The sequence below is a fragment of the Jaculus jaculus genome, chromosome 15 (genome assembly GCF_020740685.1).
Source record: "Jaculus jaculus isolate mJacJac1 chromosome 15, mJacJac1.mat.Y.cur, whole genome shotgun sequence".
Taxonomy (NCBI): domain Eukaryota; kingdom Metazoa; phylum Chordata; class Mammalia; order Rodentia; family Dipodidae; genus Jaculus; species Jaculus jaculus.
Window position 1 is genome coordinate 57,254,794 of NC_059116.1, and position 19,943 is coordinate 57,274,736.

The window sequence follows — 19,943 nt, forward strand, 5'->3', positions numbered from 1 at the left end:
TGCCTGGGGGTGGGGCATAAAAATGTTTTTTGGTTGGGTGAACTTTTGTGCTTAGCTCTACTTTATAGTCTGGCATAACTTCTCACTTTGATTACATGTATGGTTATCCTCTGGTCTCTAATCTACCATGTGAGCATTTCCTTACATCCCAGACCTACCACATGGGTGCTTTCACTAACACTAGTTCTGCTGCCAGTGTAATTTCCTTAAACTCAGAATAACCATGAGTATAATTTTCTTTTTTTAAAAAAAATTAAGTTTTTATTAAGGAAAGAAAGAAAGAGGAAGAAAGCTAATATTTAAATTGCACAGGACAGTCTCCAAAACAATACATACCTAGCCCAGAGAATGGAACTGCACAGGGATAAGGATCAAAGCAGGAAAGACTAAACCTAAGTGGGCTACAGTTTTAAAAAGAATTCTGTTAGAAACTATGGTTCTAAATGACAAATATAATTAGTAAGCTTTATCAGTTTTGTTAGCACAAATTATTTTGTTCTAAAGAGTGAGTTACAGGTCAATCTGGACCTATCTGAAAAGTATCAAAACAAAAGACTAAAATTCAAATTACCATATGACCCAGCTATACCACTCTTGGGTACATATACTCAAATGATTCTACATCAATGTATTATAGACACTTGCACAGCCATGATAACTGCTGCATTGTTCAAAACAGAAAGTAATCAGAAAAGATATTCATTAATAGATGAAGAAAATGTGGTACACATACAGTGTGTTAAACAGCAGGGGACCCTACAAGTCTTAAGGCTGGAAAGACAGAAACCTGGACAATAGTGGCATGTCTGTTATGGGAGAAACCAAGTGCTCTTTGATTGGATTGGACTTGTGCTCCACAGGAGTAAACACATGCCTAGTTCTAAAAGCTTAGTCAAAAGCCTATAGCTAAGAAGGTTAAAAGCCCTAGGGGAGTAATGACTACTGTTTTCTGGATAAATGCATTTTTATGCCCACCAAACTGGCCTATAAATACTTATGTTTATGTCCATTATATTAATGCTATTCTCACTTTTGGGTAGAGGAAATTCTCTTTTCAGATGGGAGTAATGAATGGGGTGAGAAAAATGGCCAAAGTGCTAAGAAGTGACAGTGGAGATTTCAGCACTGAGATATTTCTATCATACCTTCCAAGGTTCAGGGACCACTGCAGAGGAGATGGCAAAAAAGAATGTAAAAGCCAAGGGAAGTAGAGGACTGCATTCATTATCATCATCCAGACACCAAGTGGCCTTGATATTCATGACCACACAGTAGTTAAAGCTACCTACATAAGACCTGCATAATAGGAAAGGAAAAAAATGATGGCATCAAAGTAGAAGAGAGACCAGTTACAAGGAAAAAGAGATTCAATAGAAAGGGATTGGGAGAGGAAAAAGGATTGCTGGTGAGAGGGGATTATGATCATGGTATATTGCCTATATTTAAGGAAGTTATCAATAAATAAATAATTTTTAAAATGTTGTACACATAAACAATGGAATTTTATGTAGCTAGAGAAAAAGAAAATGAAAATGAAATCATGGCATTTATAGGAAAATGGAAAGAATTGGATATTATTAGGTTAAGTAAAATAAGCCAGACTTAAGGAACTACATGTTTTCTCTTACATAAGGAACATAAATATAAAGTTATAAGCAGAGAATAATGACACATGCCTTTAATCCCAGCACTCAGGAGGCCAAGGTTAGGAGGATCGCTGAGAATTTGGGGCCAGCATAAAACAACACTGTAAATTCCAGGTCAGTCTGGGCTACAGTGTGATCTGACCTCAAAAAAAAATACAGAAACAACAACAAAATTTTGAGCACAGTGTTATGTACCTGTAATTCCTGTGTTGGGAGGCAGAGCTAGGTAGATCCCTGATGCTCAAGGGAGGGGGAAATAGAGAAAAAAAAAGAGAAAGAAGAGAGAGAGGGTGGGCATAATCAGGGCCTCCAGCCAATGCAAACAAATTCTAAACTCATGTGCCACTCTGTGCATCTGGCTTACATTGGTACTGGAGAACCTAACCTGGGTCTTTAGGCTTCACAGGCAAGTGCCTTAACCACTACACCCTCTCTCTACACCTGAAACCAAATTCTTAAAAGAGCCACGTTAGCAAGATACATTGCTACACTTAAGTGGCATCACTCTGTCATTATCTTAAGTGGCTAGGAGATTTGTTTGAATTTTTTGCTGAAACTGCTTAATGGTTGTAAGATCTCTACATTTCTAAGTTTGTTTTGGACTTTGTTTTCTTTATCTGCTCTTGAAAGGATGATACTACCTAATGTTCTGCCTTTGGTCCTCGTCCCTTGATCATGACAAGAACTTTTCCTCATTATTATCATTTTTGTTCTTTTACTTTCTCCACTATCTATCAAGGATGGAAACCAGATGTCCATAGGGACAAGGTGAGTAACATAAATTTGTGCTACGATTAATGACCCAGTGAAGGACAGTGGGAATTCTGGTGAATTAAACTATGTCCTATAAATAACTCTAGCCCAATTGTTATTGTTTGAAGACATAATGCAATCCCCATCAAAATTTCAACAGTATTCTTCACAGAAATAGAAAAAAAAAATCCTAAAATTCATCTGGAAGCACAGAAAACCCTCAAATAGCCAAAGAAGTTCTGAGCAACAAAAATAAGGTTGGTGATATCACCATTCCTGATTTTAAGAAATATTACGCAGCCGGGAGAGGTGGTGCATGCCTTTAATCCCAGGACTTGGGAAGCAGAGATAGAAGGATCACCATGAGTTTTAGGCCACTCTGAGACTAGTGAATTCCAGGTAAGCCTGGACCAGAGTGAAACCCTACCTCGAAAAACCAAAAACCAAAACCAAAATTAAAAAAAAAAAAAAGGAAAGAAAAGAAAAAGAAACATTACAGAGCCATCATCACAAAAACAGTATGGTGGGCTGGAGAGATGGCTTAGCGGTTAAGCGCTTGCCTGTGAAGCCTAAGGACGCCGGTTCCCCAGGTCCCACGTTAGCCAGATGCACAAGGGGGCGCACGCATCTGGAGTTCGTTTGCAGAGGCTGGAAGCCCTGGTGCACCCATTCTCTCTCTCTCCCTCTATCTGTCTTTCTCTCTGTGTCTGTTGCTCTCAAATAAATAAATTAAAAAAAAAAACAGTATGGTACTGGCACAAAGACAGACATATAGATCAGAACATATAGATATAGACATATAGATCAGAACAGAGGGCCTAGATGTAAACCCAGGCAGCAACAGCCATCTGATTTTTGACAAATATGCCAAAAAATATACACTGGAGACAAGGCAACCTCTTTAGCAAATGAGATTTGGAAACTGGTTATCTATATGTAGAAGGATGAAAATAGATACTTAACTTTCTACCTGTATAAGAACTAAGTCCAAATGAATTAAAGGCCTTAATATCAGACCTGAAACTATGAAACTGCTAGAGAAAAAATTAGAAGAAACATGCCAACCCACAGGCATAGACAACAGCCTTCTGAATATGACTCCAGTTGCTTAAGTAAAAGCACTAATCAGCCAGGCAAGGTGGTGCACTACTTCAATCCCAGCACGGGGGGGGGGGGTGCGGGGGCGTGCGGGGGCGGAGGATCACCCTGAGTTCAAGGCTAACCTGAGACTCCATAGTGAATTCCAGGTCACCCTGGGCTGCTACAACAACAAGGATTAGACTCAAATTAATCACTGAATCTATTCTATTTCTATCCTTATAAAGGTACAAAATGTGGAGTTTATTTTTTAACCCCTGCAAACAAACTCCAGATGCATGTGCCACTTGTGCATCTAAGCTTACATGGGTACTGGGGAATCAAAACTGGGTTCTTGAGCTTCATAGGCAAACGCTTTAACAGTGAAGCCATCTCTCTAGCCCCAGGTGTGGAGTTTTTTATTTTTGTTTTCTTGGTTTTTGGGTTTTGTGAGGTAGGATCTCACTATAGCCCACGGTGACCTGGAATTCATAATGTAGTCTCAGAGTGGCCTTGAACTCACAATGATACTCCTACTTCTGCCTTCCAAATGCTGGAATTAAAGGCATGTGCTACCACGACCAGCTTATTATGGTTATTTATTTAGTTATTGTGAAACACAGAGAGAGAAACTGTACATGCCAGGGCCTCCAGCTGCTGCACACAAACTCCAGATACGCATCTGGCTTTATGTGTATACTAAAGAATCAAACTCAGATCTGTAGGATTCACAGGCAAGCATCTTAACCAGTGAACTATGGCTCCAACCACCCCCTTTTCAAATATTTTATTTAATTAAGAAAGAGACAGAGAAAGAAGCATATACTAGACAGCTGGGAGTGCTGGCACACACCTTTAATACCAGTTCTAAGGAGACAGAGGTAGAAGGATTGCATGAGTTTAAGGCCACCATGAGACTACACAGTGAATTTTGAATTGCAGGACAGCCTGGGCTACTGTGAGAAACTACCTCAAAAAACCAAAACCAGAGTGAGAGGGAGAAAAAGGACATCAAGGAGTCTAGTCACTACAAATGAAGTCCAGACACATGGCACTAACTGGTACATGTGCCTTATGTGGGTACTGGGAACCTGAACTTGAGTCCTTAGCCTTCACAGGAAAGCACCTTAACTGCTAAGCCATCTCTCCAAACCCTGCCTATCCCCTTTTCTGATTCTTTAAAAAATATGTATGGATCTCCAATATTTATTTTATTTAAATGGGTCAGAACCCACTTCCGTGGCTAACATGCAACAAACCCCAACTGAGACAGGAAATAAGAGCTTCAAAGATAAAGGAAGCTAAGAGTCATCTCTTAAATTCATCCTAATGGACAGACACTGAAGTTTTAACAAGGGGAATGGCACAAACAGGCTTAACAATATTTTTAAGAATAATGGCTGCAGAAACAAAAGAGACATCGAGTTAAGATGGTGGCATAGAAACCATGCCAAAACAGCCTAGGGCACAAAAAGCCAAAAGATCCCCAGCAAAATGTATTCTTCTACTAAAAAGTAAGGTGTATAAAAAATTACCAACTGCAGCAGAGACAAAGGAGAGATTCGGAGGGTCTAGAGCCCACATAGGCAGGCAGAAGCATCTACAGCAGCAGCAACAGCACCACATCCATGTGGCCACAGCCACAAGGCTGGGCCTGAGCCACAGGAAGAGCCAGGTGAGGAGATTCTCCACTCATACCAGCCTCCTTGCAAACTCAATAAACATGAAGGGTGGGCACCAGGAACCAACTGAGCAGCGCATGAGGAAGAGGATCACAAGGACCAGTGGAAGACCTTCAGCCACCATCCACAGCCTACCCTCCCCCACCACCAGCGCAAGGGCCAGCAAGTACCAGAGACAGGGGGAAGGGAGTTCACGTACACAGCACCCAGCACAGGCAATCAGAGCAGTAACAACCCACCCAGCCTGAGTCCACAGCACAGCGAAGAGGTACCCAGCATAATTGAGACCAAAGCCATCCCCAAAAGTAACTAAGATTACACCAGCTCAGTACCCACCAAATAAGCCTGGTATATAGGCTTGAATCGAAGTGCTTATTGTACCTTCCAAGTCAGGGAAAATTATATGTTAAATCTGATGGATGGTCAGATCGGCCATTCGTAAATAAGCTACATTTTGGGGTTGTCATTTGTTGCTTCCTGATTTATAGTGCCTTTGTCTCCTCTTCTGTCCTTCATTGGGAAGGGTCTCCCTTGGTCACAAGCTGCCTTGGAACCCTCTGCAGACCAGAAATCTTAGTCCCCCAGTTGATAGGATTAAGGGGTAGGGCAACACACATCCTTAGGGACTCTGACTTTGTTAAGAGTATCTGTTTGTCATATTACCTACTCTTGCATAAATACTCTGTGCTGTTTTTCATTGGATGTGTACATTGTTTAGTTGAATTTCAGAATTTGCCTGTATTTTGTTCCACTCAGCCTACATGAATACTCTCATAACAGGCAAACCCAACACCTGGGGTCACATCTGGAGTTACTCTGAGAGTCAGATTGATTGATACATCTAATAGTACTGCAGATAATTAGAAAATCCAAGCATTACATTAATCCAAGTGGCAAAAATCTCTACATTAAAATACAAGAAACACACACTTACGTGAAAATCAAGACAATATAATTCCACCAGAAAGTATTGATGCATCAGAAATGACCTCCACTGAGATTGATTTAAAGAAAATGCCTGAGAAAGATTTCAAAAGGATGACTATAAGTATGTTCAAAGATATCAAAGACGACATAGGAAACCAATTTGATGAAATAGGAAGTTCAATACAAGACATAAATAAGGAAATAAAAATAATAAGGGAAAACCAGTCAAAATTACTGAGCAATGAAGAACACAAACACTGAGATAAGAAACTATAGAAAATCTCACCAGTAGAATGGATGAAGGAGAGGATAGAATATCTAAACTAGAAGACCAGGTGGCAGACCTAATACAGTCCAACAAAGAGAAAGGCAAACTAATAGGAAAGTATGAATGGGAATTTCAAGATATCCAGGACACTATGAAAAGATCAAACATGATAATTCAGGGTATAGTAGAAGGAGAATTTCACTCAAAAGGCATAGTAGGTGTTTTGATAAAGTCATAGAAGAAAACTTCCCCCAAATTGGGAAAGAGCTGCCATTGAAGATACAGGAATCCTTTAGAACAAACAGACAAAATCTAGAAAGAATCTCTCCTCAACATATTATAATTAAACATACACACCTAAGAAAATATACTGAAAGCAGTTAGAGAGAAAAATCAAGTTACCTACAAAGGCAAGCCCATCAGGATCATAGAAGATTACTCAACACAAACTTTAAAAGCCAGAAGGGCTTGGAATGATATATTCCATGTTCTGAAAGATTAACAACTGTCAACCAAGATTACATTATCCTGCAAAGCTACCTATTCAAATAGACTGAGAAATAAGGACATTACACAACAAAAGCAGGCTAAAGAAATATTTGAAGACAAAACCAGCTCTACAGAAAATACTTGAAAAAATCCTCTATACTAAAGAGAAAGAAAAACACACATAAAAGGAACCTGGAACAAACCATATTCAAATTCTAGTTAATACAAGAGAGCAAAGGTAAAACTGGAAAAACTACAAAACAAGAAAACTTGCAAAAATAAATATACACTTTTCAATATTAACTTTTTATATTTTTGTTTATTTTTATATATTTGAGAGTGACAGAGAAAGAAAGAGACAGATAGAGAGAGAGAATGGGTGCGCCAGGGCCTCCAGCCACTGGAAAGGAACAAATTCCAGATGAGTGTGCCTCCTTGTGCATTTGGCTGTAACAGGGGCCCTGGGGAACTGAGCCTCGAACCTGGGTCCTTAGGCTTCACAGGCAAGCGCTTAACCAATAAGCCAGCTCTCCAGCACTCAATAATAACTTTTGATCAACGGCCTCAATGCAGACTGGGTTGAAAAGCAGGATAGCTTCAATTGTTGCCTAAAAGAAACTCACCTTTCTACAAGATGGACACTATCTTAGGGGGAAATTTTGGAAAACGATGTTTCAAGCAAATGGGCCTAGAAAACAAGCAGGAGTGACTATCCTAATTTCTGATAGCACAGATATCAGAAAAACATTAGTTAGCAAAGGTAAAGAAGGTGACTTTATATTGATTAAAAGCACACTTCAACAGGAGGACATTATAATCCTAAACATATGTGCACCTAACATACAAATGCTATTAGAACTAAGGTCACAGATAATGCAAAACACAGTTGTACTGGGTGACTTCGATACCACACTCTCATCAACTGACAGGTCATCCTGGTAAAAAATAAACAGATGCATCTTGGATTAAAAGAGGTCACAGAACAAATGGACCTAACAGATATGTAAAGGACATTTCAACCAAATGCTACAGAATACATTCTTTTCAGCAGCACATGGAACATTCTCTAAAATAGACCATATATTAGGACACAAAACAAATCTTAACAAATACAGGAAAACTGAAATAATTCCTTGCACTGTATCTGATCGCAACAGGATCAAATTACAAATTAATAGCAAGGAAAGCTATAGAGCATATACAAAATCATGGAAAATAAACAATACACTACTAAATGGTCAATGAAGAAATCAAGAAGGAAATCAAAAAATTCAGAGCACACCTTAATTTCAACCATGTGGGTCTCAAAGCACAAAAAAAAAAAAAACCCAGTCAAATAAACCCAGTCTTAAAAGCAGAGGAAAAGAAAAAGGATTAAAACCTAAAAAATGTATGTACTTTCTAAACCGTTAAATTTTGAATAATCTGTAATGACATCAATAACAAATGAATATATTTGTAATGTTAAAAACATGCGTGGAGGTCTGGAGGATGGCTCAGCGGATAAGGCACTTGCCCGCAAAGCTAAGGACCCCAGTCTGACTCCACAGTACCCACAGACAGCCAGATGCACAAGGTGGTGCATGTGTCTAGAGTTTATCTGCAGTGGCTGGAGGCCATGGTGAGTCCATTCTCATTGTCATTCTCTTTGTCAAATAAATAAATAAATGAATAAAATTGCAAAACACATTTACTAAATTACTTTACTCACTAGTCAGGTGAAACTACTAATTAATTTAAAGACATGGCTACAAAACTGGTGAGAGAGCTTAGATTATCTAAATCTTGAATAGAGATGTAAATAAATGAAAATTATAAGAGTGGCTAAGGGGGCTGGAGAGATGGCTTAGCGGTTAAGCGCTTTCCTGTGAAGCCTAAGGACCCCAGTTCAAGGCTCGATTCCCCAGGACCCACGTTAGCCAGATGCACAAGGGGGCGCACGCGTCTGGAGTTCGTTTGCAGTGGCTGGAAGCCCTGTCACGCCCATTCTTTCTTTCTCTCTCTCTCTCTCTCGCTCTCTCTCTCTCTCAGTCTCTCTCTCCTCCTCCTCTCTGTCACTCTCAAATAAATAAATAAATAAACAAAAAAATTAAAAAAAAAAAGAGTGGCTAAGGGACATGAAAGTCCATCCTTAAATTTATATACCAAAGTTCTGTAAGATAGAATAAAAAAGCAGAAATATTAGAAATTTAATAGCAAGATTAGTCCAGGACTTATGGAATACATCATCTCTCTCACCTGGGAAGCATAAGCAGAGTTCTAAAAATGAAAGGATCCACAAATGTAATGCAAAATGTATCAGCCACTTATATGCACCTATCACAATCTGTTACTCCAAGTGTAAAGAATGTTATTTGGGCATAGTTTCTACAAATGCAGAACTAGAAGTTAGTCTGAAGGAATGGAAAGCACAATATGACACCTTTACATACACACACACACACACACACACACACACACACACACGGTGGAGAATGCTGTTAAAACGGTAATGTGCCAGGCATGGCAATGCACGCCTTTAATCCCAGCACTCAGAAGGCAGAGGTAGGAGGATGGCCGTGACTTCGAGGCCATCCTGAGACTACATAGTGAATTCCAGGTCATCCTGGGCTACAGTGAAACCCTACCTGGGGGAGTGGGGGGGAGATGGTAATGATCGTCAACCATTATCTAACCATTGTTATTCTGATATTAGTCACAGGCAAGCAGTTTTCAACTATAACTTGTTGTCAAAGATTACCCTGAAAATAAAATAAACACTTGGAATTCACTTTTTAAATATTTTTAATTATTTATTTGAGAGAGATAGAGAGCCATCTCTCTAGCCCAAAACAGGAAAATTTTATATGAAAGCCATATCTATGTAGGCTTGGGCTGGACTCAAATTCACTGTGATATTCCTACCTCAGCCTCCCGCAGGAGTTACAGATATATATATATATATATTTTTTTTTTGTCTTTTTTTCCCCCAAGGTAGGGTTTCACTCTAGCTCAGGCTGACCTGATTCACTATGTAGTCTCAGGGTGGCCTCAAACTCATGGTAATCCTCTTACCCCTGCCTCCTGAGTGCTGGGATTAAAGGCATGTGCCAACATGCCAGGTTACAGATTATGTTTTATGATGGCAGAGAAGAGTATGTCAACAAATGCTAACTCTAGGACATAAGTATTTGAGACAAAGAATACAAGGTAAGAGTGATAGCTTCTACACAGAGGATGGCTTAGTGGTTAAGCGCTTGCCTGTGAAGCCAAAGGACCTCAGTTCGAAGCTCGATTCCCCAGGACCCACGTTAGCCAGATGCACAAGGGGGCACACGCATCTGAGTTCGTTTGCAGTGGCTGGAGGCCCTGGTGTGCCCATTCTCCCCCCCCCCCCGTCGCTCTCAAACAAATAATAAAAAAAGGATATTCTTCACACGCGTGTATGTAATATTTATTACTCTGCTTTAATCATTAAAGCACTATTCTCACATATACTAAAGAAACAGTAACTTTTTTATTTGCATGTTTGTTCATTGTTCAAGTTTTATTTTCTTTGTTTTTTCCTGAGATAGGGTCTCACTCTAGTCCAGGTTGACCCAGAACCTACTCTGTTGTTCCAGGCTGGCCTTGAACTCATAGTGATCCTCCTACCTCTGCCTCCCAAATGCTGAGATTAAAGATATGCACCACCACACCCAACAAGAACAGTAACTGTTTTTCCACAAGATATTACTAATTTATGTTTGAAAATTCCATGCACATATATAATGTATTTTAATCATATTCACACACATTATTCTTTCTTATCTCCCTTCTACTCCTGCTGTATCCTTTATCCTTCCCAACCACTTCTACTTCTATTAACCAGATAGATAAAACATCTTACAGAGTTAAGTTTTTTTTTTCCCCAACTCAAAACACCAAGTGGTGTCACACACCTTTAATCCCAGCACTAGGAGGAAGACTGCTGTGAGTTCGAGGCCAGCCTGAGACTACACAGTGAATTCCAGGTCAGCCTGGAGAAAGACCCTACCTCAAAAACAAAAAACACCGACTACCTTTAACCACTGAGATGTCTTCCCAGACCTAGATCCACATTTTTAAAAAAATTTTATTTATTTATTTATTTATTTATTTATTTATTTATTTATTTATTTATTTATTTATTTTGAGAGCGGCAGACACACAGAGAAAGACAGACAGAGGGAGAGAGAGAGAATGGGCGCGCCAGAGCTTCCAGCCTCTGCAAACGAACTCCAGACGCATGCGCCCCCTTGTGCATCTGGCTAACGTGGGACCTGGCGAACCGAGCCTCGAACTGGGGTCCTTAGGCTTCACAGGCAAGTGCTTAACCTCTAAGCCACCTCTCCAGCCCTAAATCCACATTTTTAAGCATCAGGTTAAATGTCACAGACTTGGGACATCCTGTTCCTTCAGGACAAAGTAATCATTTTTACATTGCAGATCATAAAAAGTTGAATACAATTATTATTTGCAAACATACTTCTCTTCTGTTTAGACTATATTCCTTAAAGGCAGTGTCTACTTGTATTTCTACCAAAGAACTAACAATCTCACATATAGAAGGAATATATTTATCAACTGGAGGAAAAATAGTTTACAAGTTTGAGGAGGGATGTGGAAGAGGAAGTAGGTAACTGGAACAAAGACGGTTTATATTTTGAATGGACAAGTGTTGGACAGCCTGAGTCAGTTCCCATGGAGATTGTCTTTGATAACAGATTTCTTCTGGGGAATCAGAGTTTGTTGTTTTGTTTTTCAAATCTATGCAAGATGTGAAAAAGGGAGAGAGGCTAAGGAAGCTTATCTAACTCCAGATAACACGAATGTACATGTCTAGTTGCTGACTTCCTAGCCTAGGCATTATACATCTAAAAAGAAAGATCCCACCTCCTTCTCTCCAAACAAATATAGAAAGCAGTCTTACCAATCAAAGACCTAGACATTCAAGACTTCTAACTGACAGCTTTAGGAGCTTAAAAAACTATCTCTCATGGGCTGGAGAGATGGCTTAGCAGTTAAGATGCTTGCCTGTGAAGCCTAAAGACCCAGGTTCGACCCTCCACATCTCACAAAATGCACAAAGGTGAGGCAAGCTCAAGATCACACATGCCCACTAGGTGGTGGAGTGCAATTGAATGGCTGAAGCCTGGAACCCTTGCTCTCTCATTGGCATGCTCTCTCTCCAAAAGAACAGAAATAATAAAAACATATAATAATAAAAATGTATCTCTCTTAAAAGTAATATGATAAGCTGGGCATGGTGGCACACGCCTTAAATCCCAGCACTCAGAAGGCAGAAGTGGGAGGATCACCATGAGTTCGAGGCCACCCTGAGAATGCAGAGTGAATTCCAGGTCAGCCTGGGCTACAGCAAGACCCTACCTCGAAAAACAAACAAGCAAAAAATCCAAACAAAAGTGTAAGAATATCAAAAACTCAACAAGCCAGTTCATAACTATCGGTCATCCAAGATTATGAATAAATCCTTTCAGGCATATTTATTTTAAAAGTTTTTATTTATTTGCAAGCAGAGAGAGATTAAGAAAAGAAGCAGAGACAATAGGAGTGCCAGGGCTTCTTGCCACTGCACACAAACTCAAGATGCATGCCCCCCTTTGTATCTGGCTTTACACAGGTATTGAGGAATAGAAGCTGGGTTGTCAGGCTTCACAGGCAAGTGCCTTAACCACTAGGCTTTCATACCAGCCCATCTTTCTTTATTTTCTTAATTTTCTCTTTTTGTTGTTTGTTTGTTTTGTTTTTGTTTTTGAGGTAGGGTTTCACTAACCCAGGATAACCTGAAATTCACTAGGTAGTCTCAAGATGGCCTTGAACTCATGACAATCCACCCACCTCTGTCTCCCAAGTGCTGGGATTAAAGGCATGTGGCACCACGGCCAGCAAGTTTTTCATTTTTTAATGAATTCCAGATGCATGTGCCACCTTGTGCATCTGGCTTACATGGTCTTGAGAAATCAAACCTGGGGCTTTTGGCTTAACAAGTATGAATCTATGTGAGAAGGTTTCCAAGCTAACCTAGAATTAATGTAATATTACCTTTAGAAAGTCATGCTTAATTCTGGTACATACCTATGAATTTTAGTTCCTGCTTTGTTAGTGTAGAATTGTCATCTCTGTCTGAAGAAAAGAAATACTTCAATTTTTGACTTTTTTAAAGGCTTTATGAAAAAGTAAAAAACTCCATAGAGTTAAAGTCCAACAAAAATTCAAGTAAATTTAAAGTTACCAGCAATATTCTACAGAGACCATTAATCATATTATCATAGAATTCATTTAAAAGGAATTCTTACACAAATCATTTGTATTAACATTACACATCCTTCTAAAAGTTCCATAAGACATTAATGAAGTTAACTTTTCTTTTTTCTTTTTTATTCGTTTGTTTATTTATTTATTTATTGGCTTTTCAAGGTAGGATCTCACTGTAGCCCAGGCTGACCTGGAATTCACTATGTAGTCTCAGTCAGGTTGGCCTCAAACTCATAGCAATCCACCTACCACTGCCTCACAAGTGCTGGAATTAAAGGAATATGCCACCATGCCTATCACATTATTCTTTTAAGAAAATGTCATCTGATTAAATAGAAAGTAGATCTATAATGATCTAGAACAATAATTTCACAATCTCCACAGTATTCGCAGTGGCAACTCATTTCATCTCAAATGCTACAGACTTAATACTACAGCTACCAGTTCAAGATCACTCATCTTTCACTTTGGTTTGGGACTCACTTAAAGCTTTCTTTAATTGAAAAAGTAGACTGAAAGCAGGCACATGCCTTTAATCCCAGCACTCGGAAGGCAGAGGTAAGAGGATCGCTATGAGTTCAAGGCCACCCTGAGAATACAGAGTGAATTCCAGGTCACCCTGAGCTAGAGTGAGACCCTACCTCAAAAAACCAAAAAAATAAACAAAAGGTATACTGAGCCAGGCATGGTGGCGCATGTCTTTAATCCAAGCACTTGAGAGGTAGAAGAAGGAGGATTGCTGGTGAGTTTGAGGACACTATAAGATTACATAGTGAATTCCAGGTTAGCCTGGGCTAGAGTGAGACTCTACCTCAAAAAACCAAAATAAATAAATAAACAAACACAGTTCATTTATCCAGGACCCACATAAGCCAGATGCACAGGGGGCGCATGCATCTGGAGTTCATTTGCAGTGGCTGGAGGCCCTGGAAAACCTATTCTTCTCTACCTTGCTCTTTCTCTCAAATAAAAAAAAAATATATTGGAAAGAAAGAAAGAGAGAGAGAGATGGGAAAAGTAAACTGGCAAATACATGGAACGACTATCCAGTTTTCTACAAATTAGCCTGACAATCCTGATAGAATTTTATTTTTGAAATAAAATGTTTCACTTCTGAAATTAATTACTATTCATAATTTTTCTTATCCTATAACAGGTATATGTGAAAAACTAGTTAAAATTCCTTCTTCCATCATACAAAATTTGCTTAATTAGCATAGTTGAAACAAACCATGTGGGTAATAATTAAAGGAAAACTTGTAATTTATTTATTTATTTTGGTTTTTATAAGGCAGGGTTTTACTGACCCAGGCTGATTAGGAACTCAATTTATAACCCTAGGTTGGCCTCAAATTCACAGGGATCTTCCTATTTCAGCCTCCCAACTACTATGATTAAAGGAGTGCATCTCCATGTCAGGCTTTAAAAGAAACCTTAACATACAATAAATGGGAAACAAATCAATAGCAAGATCCTACTGTGAAAATAAATATAGTCTCAGCAACCATCATTACATGACTTCAAAATTATGCTAAACCAGAAAAAGTATGACCAAAAAATGAATTTTTTTGTTTGTTTTTCAAGGTATGTTCTTGCATTAGCCCAGGCAGACGTGGACTAAATTATGTTGTCTCAGGTTGGCTTTGAACTCATAGCAACCCTCCAACCTTCGCCTCCTGATTGCAGAGATTAAAGGAGTGTGCCACCACTCTCAGCTATAAAAATAATTTTATTAGTACAGAAGGAAAAAGATAACATACTAAAAGAAATAAAACAAATATAATGTAAGGTTTAGTTTCCCCCAAACTGAATATATTATCATAAATATATGAATTTTTTCAAAGACTGCAGAGCAGCTGACCGCTATTCAACATTCGACACAAATGGAGAACCTATCAGACAGTGAGTTACATACTAAGATGGTAAAATAAAGAAAACCCAACCTCCAACCAGAGTAAGTTTAGATATTTTTATTTCCAAGCAGGAGGGAGCAAGGGAGAAGAAGGGAGGGGAGAGGAGGAGAAAGGAGTAAAGGAGAGAGAGAACATGAATATATGAATGGGTGCACCAGGGACTCTAGCCACTACAAAGAAAACTCCAGATACATGTGCTACTACTTTGTGCATTTAGCTTTACATAGTTACTGGTGAACTGAACCCAGGTCATTAGGCTTTGCAGGCAAGCACATTAACTACTAAGTCATCTCTCCAACCTGAGTAAGTTTATAATTAAGTGAGGGAAAAAAGTTCAATCTCTCAACCTAGAAAGCACTGGGGGCAGGTGGGGGGGACCCTTACACTGAAAAGATAACCACCAGAATTATTTGCTGCTTTTCAAATGGAGTATATAAAAATGAACTGTTATCTTCCTATATATACTACTTGCTTTATCATAAAGTAGTTTATATATAAATAAAATAGTTAAAACAAAACGCCTACCACAGATCTTATTTCTAGTGTACAAAAAAAAAAAGTATGGGGGTTGAGGAGATGGGGCAGTGGTTAAAAGGTACTTATCTGCAGAGCCTAACAATCTGGGTTGAATTCCCCAGTACCCATATAAAGCCAGAGGCACAAAGTGGTACATGGATCTGAAGTTCGTTTACAGTAGCTAGAGGCCCTGATAAGCTCTTACTCATATTCTCTTTCTTTCTCTCTCTATGTCTCAGCTCCCCTCTCCTTCTCTTCTCTCTTCCCCCATCCCTCCTTCTCTTTCTCCATGCAGGGCAAGGTGGAATATGCATTTAATCCCACCACTTATGAAGCAGAGGTAGGAGGACTGCTGTGAGTTCCAGGCCAGCCTAGGACAGCCAGAAGAAAAGGGGAAAGGAGATAAGGCAAGGGAAACAAGAGGAAACAAAACAAATGGGGCCAAGTGTTATGGCACTCTGGAGACTGAAGTAGAAGGATATGAGGCCAACCCAGGCTACAGAGGCCCAAGTAAGCCTGGGTGAAAGTGAGACATTAAAAAAAAGAAGAGATGAGTAGAGGGAGGGGAGAAATGTACCAAGTGGCACATGTGTCTAGAGTTTGTTTGCACAGGCAAGAGTCCCTTGTTCACTCCATTCATATTCATTCTCTCTCCCTCTCTCTCTCTCTCTCTGCAAATAAATAATGGTTGCTGGACCAGGCGTGGTGGCGTACATCTTTAGTCCCAGCCCTCGGGAGACAGAGGTAGGAAGATCAAAGTGAGTTTATAGACCACCCTGAGATTACATACTGAACTGCAGGTCAGCCTGGACTAGAGTGAAACTCTACCTTGAAAAACCAAAAGGAAATAATGGTGCTGGGAAAATGCTATCTATAGGTAAAAGGATGAAAATAGATCTTTATCTCTCTCCATATACAAGAATTAAGTCCAAATGGATCAAAGACCTTAATATCAGACCTGAACTGCTAGAGAAAAAAGTAGGGGAAAGCCTTCAACATACTGGCATAGGAAACAACTTTCTGAATATAACTGCAGTGGCTCAGGAAATAAAACTACTAATCAACCACTGGGACCTCATGAAATTAAAACAAAACTTTTGTGCCACAAATGACACTGTACATAGAACAAAGAGGCAACCTACAGAATTGGACAAAAATCTCTGCCAGTTATACATGTGACAGAAGATATGCAAATACAAAGATACAAAGAACTCAAAAAAACTAAATAAGAAATCAAACAACTTGATTTAAAAAATGGGCTATGGAACAGACAGTTCTGAAAGAAAGAAATATAGATGGTCCCTAAACATCTAAAAAAAATGTTCTGCATCCTTAGCCATCAGGGAAATGCAAATTAAAACTACTTTGAGATTCCATCTCACTCCTGTCAGAATGGCTATCATCAAGAAAACAAATGACAAATGCTGGCAAGGTTGCAGAAAAAGAGAAACCTTTCTACACTGTGGGTGGGAATGTAGTCTGGTACAGCCATTGTGGAAATCAGTGTGGAGGTTTCTGAGACAACTAAAAATAGATTTACCATGTGACCCAGCTATACCATTCCTAGGCATACATCCTAAGGATTCTCCTCACTACCTTACAGTCACCTCCTCAACCATGTTTATTTCCACTCAATTCACAATACCTAGGAAATGGAACTAGCCTAGATGTCCCTCATCTAATGAATGGATAATGCAGACATGGTACATTTATACAATGGAGTTCAATTCACAGTAAAGGAAAACAAAATTATGAAATTTGCAGGAAAATTGATGGATCTGGAAAGAATTATAATAAGTGAAGTAACTCAGACCCAGAATGCCAAATGTTCTCTCTCATATGTGGATTGTTGTTGTTGTTTTTTGTTTTTGTCAAAGTAGGGTCTCACTCTAGCCCAGGCTAACCTGGAACTCACTATGTAGTCTCAGGGTGGCCTCAAACTCACGGCGATCCTCTTACCTCTGCCTCCCAAGTGTTGGGATTAAAGGCGTGTGCCACCACGCCCAGCTGTTTAGGCTTTTATGTGAGTGGGGATAAAAATCAGTAGCAGAGGCCAATAAGCCAGATAGGGCCTATAAGGGGAGGAGGAGAGTAGAGGACTTAAGGAGATGGTATTGTGTATTTGTTAAGTAGATGAACAGATCACTGGGGGTGGACTGCCCTAAATAAGGTGAGTGTAAAAGATTAAGTAAAGAAAGCATGGGGAGTCAGGCGTGGTGGCGCACGCCTTTAATCCCAGCACTCGGGAGGCAGAGGTAGGAGGATTGCCATGAGTTCGAGGCCACCCTGAGACTACATAGTGAATTCCAGGTCAGCCTAGACCAGAGTGAGACCCTACCTCGGGGGGGTTGGGGGGAAGCACGGGGGGAAAGTTAGTCAAAATTTAAGATATTATGAATAAGCTATATAGAACACTTACTTTTTTTGTATAATGGTACACCCAGAAGCCATAGATTTGTTACTAGAAAAATTTCAGTGCCAGGGATAGGATCCCTCAAGTGAGTTATTGGCCAGGGAGGTCCCTGATGTGCCCAAAACATTACAGACCACTACCAAGGCTCTTGGTCTCACACCAGAAATAAGATGGTAAAACCCTGTTGTTGAAGACTCCACATGCTTGTGCTACAAAGATCACTGAGAAATCAAGCTGGACCTGAGCTGACAGAATTCTGGAAAAAGCTACGATGCAGGATTTTTCATGCAGAAGTCATCAGCAGTGATAAACAGTAGATACTGCAAGCCTTAAGTTTGGCCAGCCAGGCCACATGACCCATCGGGTGCAATAGTGGCATGCCTGCTATGGGGGAAACCAACTGCTCTCTAATTGGACTATCTCTTCCCTGGTGGTCTAGTGATTAGGATTTGATGCTCTAATTGGATTACAAGCCCACTCCACAGGAGGGAAAACATACCTAATAGTGAAAACCTAGTAAAACGCCTATGGCAGGAGAGGTCACAATCCCTAGGGGTATAATACCTACTATAGCCTGGCTAAATGCATATATCGTGCTCACTAAAGCACTTTTCTTAAAGTTCATAGTCATTTGTGCTGCTCTCACTTTTGGTTAGAGAAGTTTCTCTGATGACTCAAAAGGCTCCACGGTGCTAAGAAGAGGAGACAGAGAAGTGCTCAGCACTTAAATATCTCTATCACACCTTTCAAGGCTCAGGGTCCACTGCAGAAAAGGTGGCAGAAAGAATGTAAGAGCCAAAGAAAGGGTAAGAGTGCTTACAACACAACCATACATAAATTGGCCTGGGTATCCATGACCTCAGAGTGCCTGGTACTACCTAAACAAGACCCTCATAGTAGGATGTGGTGGTTTGACTCAGGTGTCCCCCATAAATTTAGGTGTTCTGAATGCTAAGTTCCCAGCTGATGGAGATTTGGGAATTAACACCTTATGGAGGCAATGTATGGTTGGGGGCGGGCTTATGGGTGTTATAGCCAGGTCCCCATGACAGTGTTTTACATACTCTCCTATTGCTACTGTCCCCCTTATGTTGGCCAGGGGGTGATGTCCACCCTCTGTTCATGCCATAGTTTTCCCCTGCCATCGTGGAGCTTCCCCTCGAGGTTGTAAGCCAAAATAAGCCTCTTTTATCCCACAAGCTACTCTTGGTTGGGTGATTTCTACCAGCAATGTGAACCAGACTGTAATACAGGAGGAAAAGATGATCACATCAAAATAAAAGAGACTAATTGAGAGAGGGAGAAGATATGATGGAGAGTGGATTTGTGAAGGGGAAAGTGGAGGAGCGGAGGGAATTATTGTGGTTTATTATCTATAATTATTAAAGTTGTCAATTAAAAAAAAAAAAAGACCTGGGCTGGAGAGATGGCTTAGCTTGCCTGTGAAACCTAAGGACCCAGGTTCAAGGCTTGATTCCCCAGGACCCACATTAGCCAGATGAACAAGGGGGCGCACGCGTCTGGAGTTCGTTTGCAGAGGCTGGATGCCCTGGCGCGCCCATTTCGTCCGTCCCTCCCTCCCTCCCTCCCTCCCTCCCTCCCTCCCTCCCTCCCTATCTGTCGCTGGCAAATAAATAAATAAAAATAAACAAAAAAAATTTTTTAAAAAGACCTATACAAAGAAAACATAAAACCACTGCGGAGGCGAGGTGTGGTAGTACACACCTCAGGAGGTAGATCGGCATCAGTTCAAGGCCACCCTGAGACTACCTAGTGAATTCTAGGTCAGCTTGGGTTAGAGGACTATCCTAGCCCCACTCCCCCCCAAAAAAATCCACTGAGGAAAGAAACTGTGGAAATAAGAAGATAGAAAGAACCCCTACGCTAATGGACTAGAAGAACTAATATTATGAAAATGGCCATCCTACCTAAAGCATTCGACAGATTCAATGCAAGTCCAGTGAAATTTCTAGCAATATTCTT

The 19,943-nt window shown here is 40.1% G+C and overlaps 1 protein-coding gene across 13 annotated transcripts in view; it reads right to left on the bottom strand.

The window, feature by feature from the left end:
* The window catches only part of Mllt10 (MLLT10 histone lysine methyltransferase DOT1L cofactor), a 270,901-nt gene that overhangs the window by 46,191 nt on the left and 204,767 nt on the right, over window positions 1-19,943 (bottom strand). For 8 of the 13 annotated variants that reach the window (XM_045134577.1, XM_045134586.1, XM_045134578.1 and 5 more), the window contains one exon: window positions 12,939-12,986. The exons of the other annotated variants lie outside the window; for them this stretch is intronic. In XM_045134577.1, coding sequence (XP_044990512.1) covers window positions 12,939-12,986 — 48 coding nt within the window. The remainder of the gene's footprint in view (window positions 1-12,938; window positions 12,987-19,943) is intronic. 13 annotated transcript variants of the gene reach the window in all.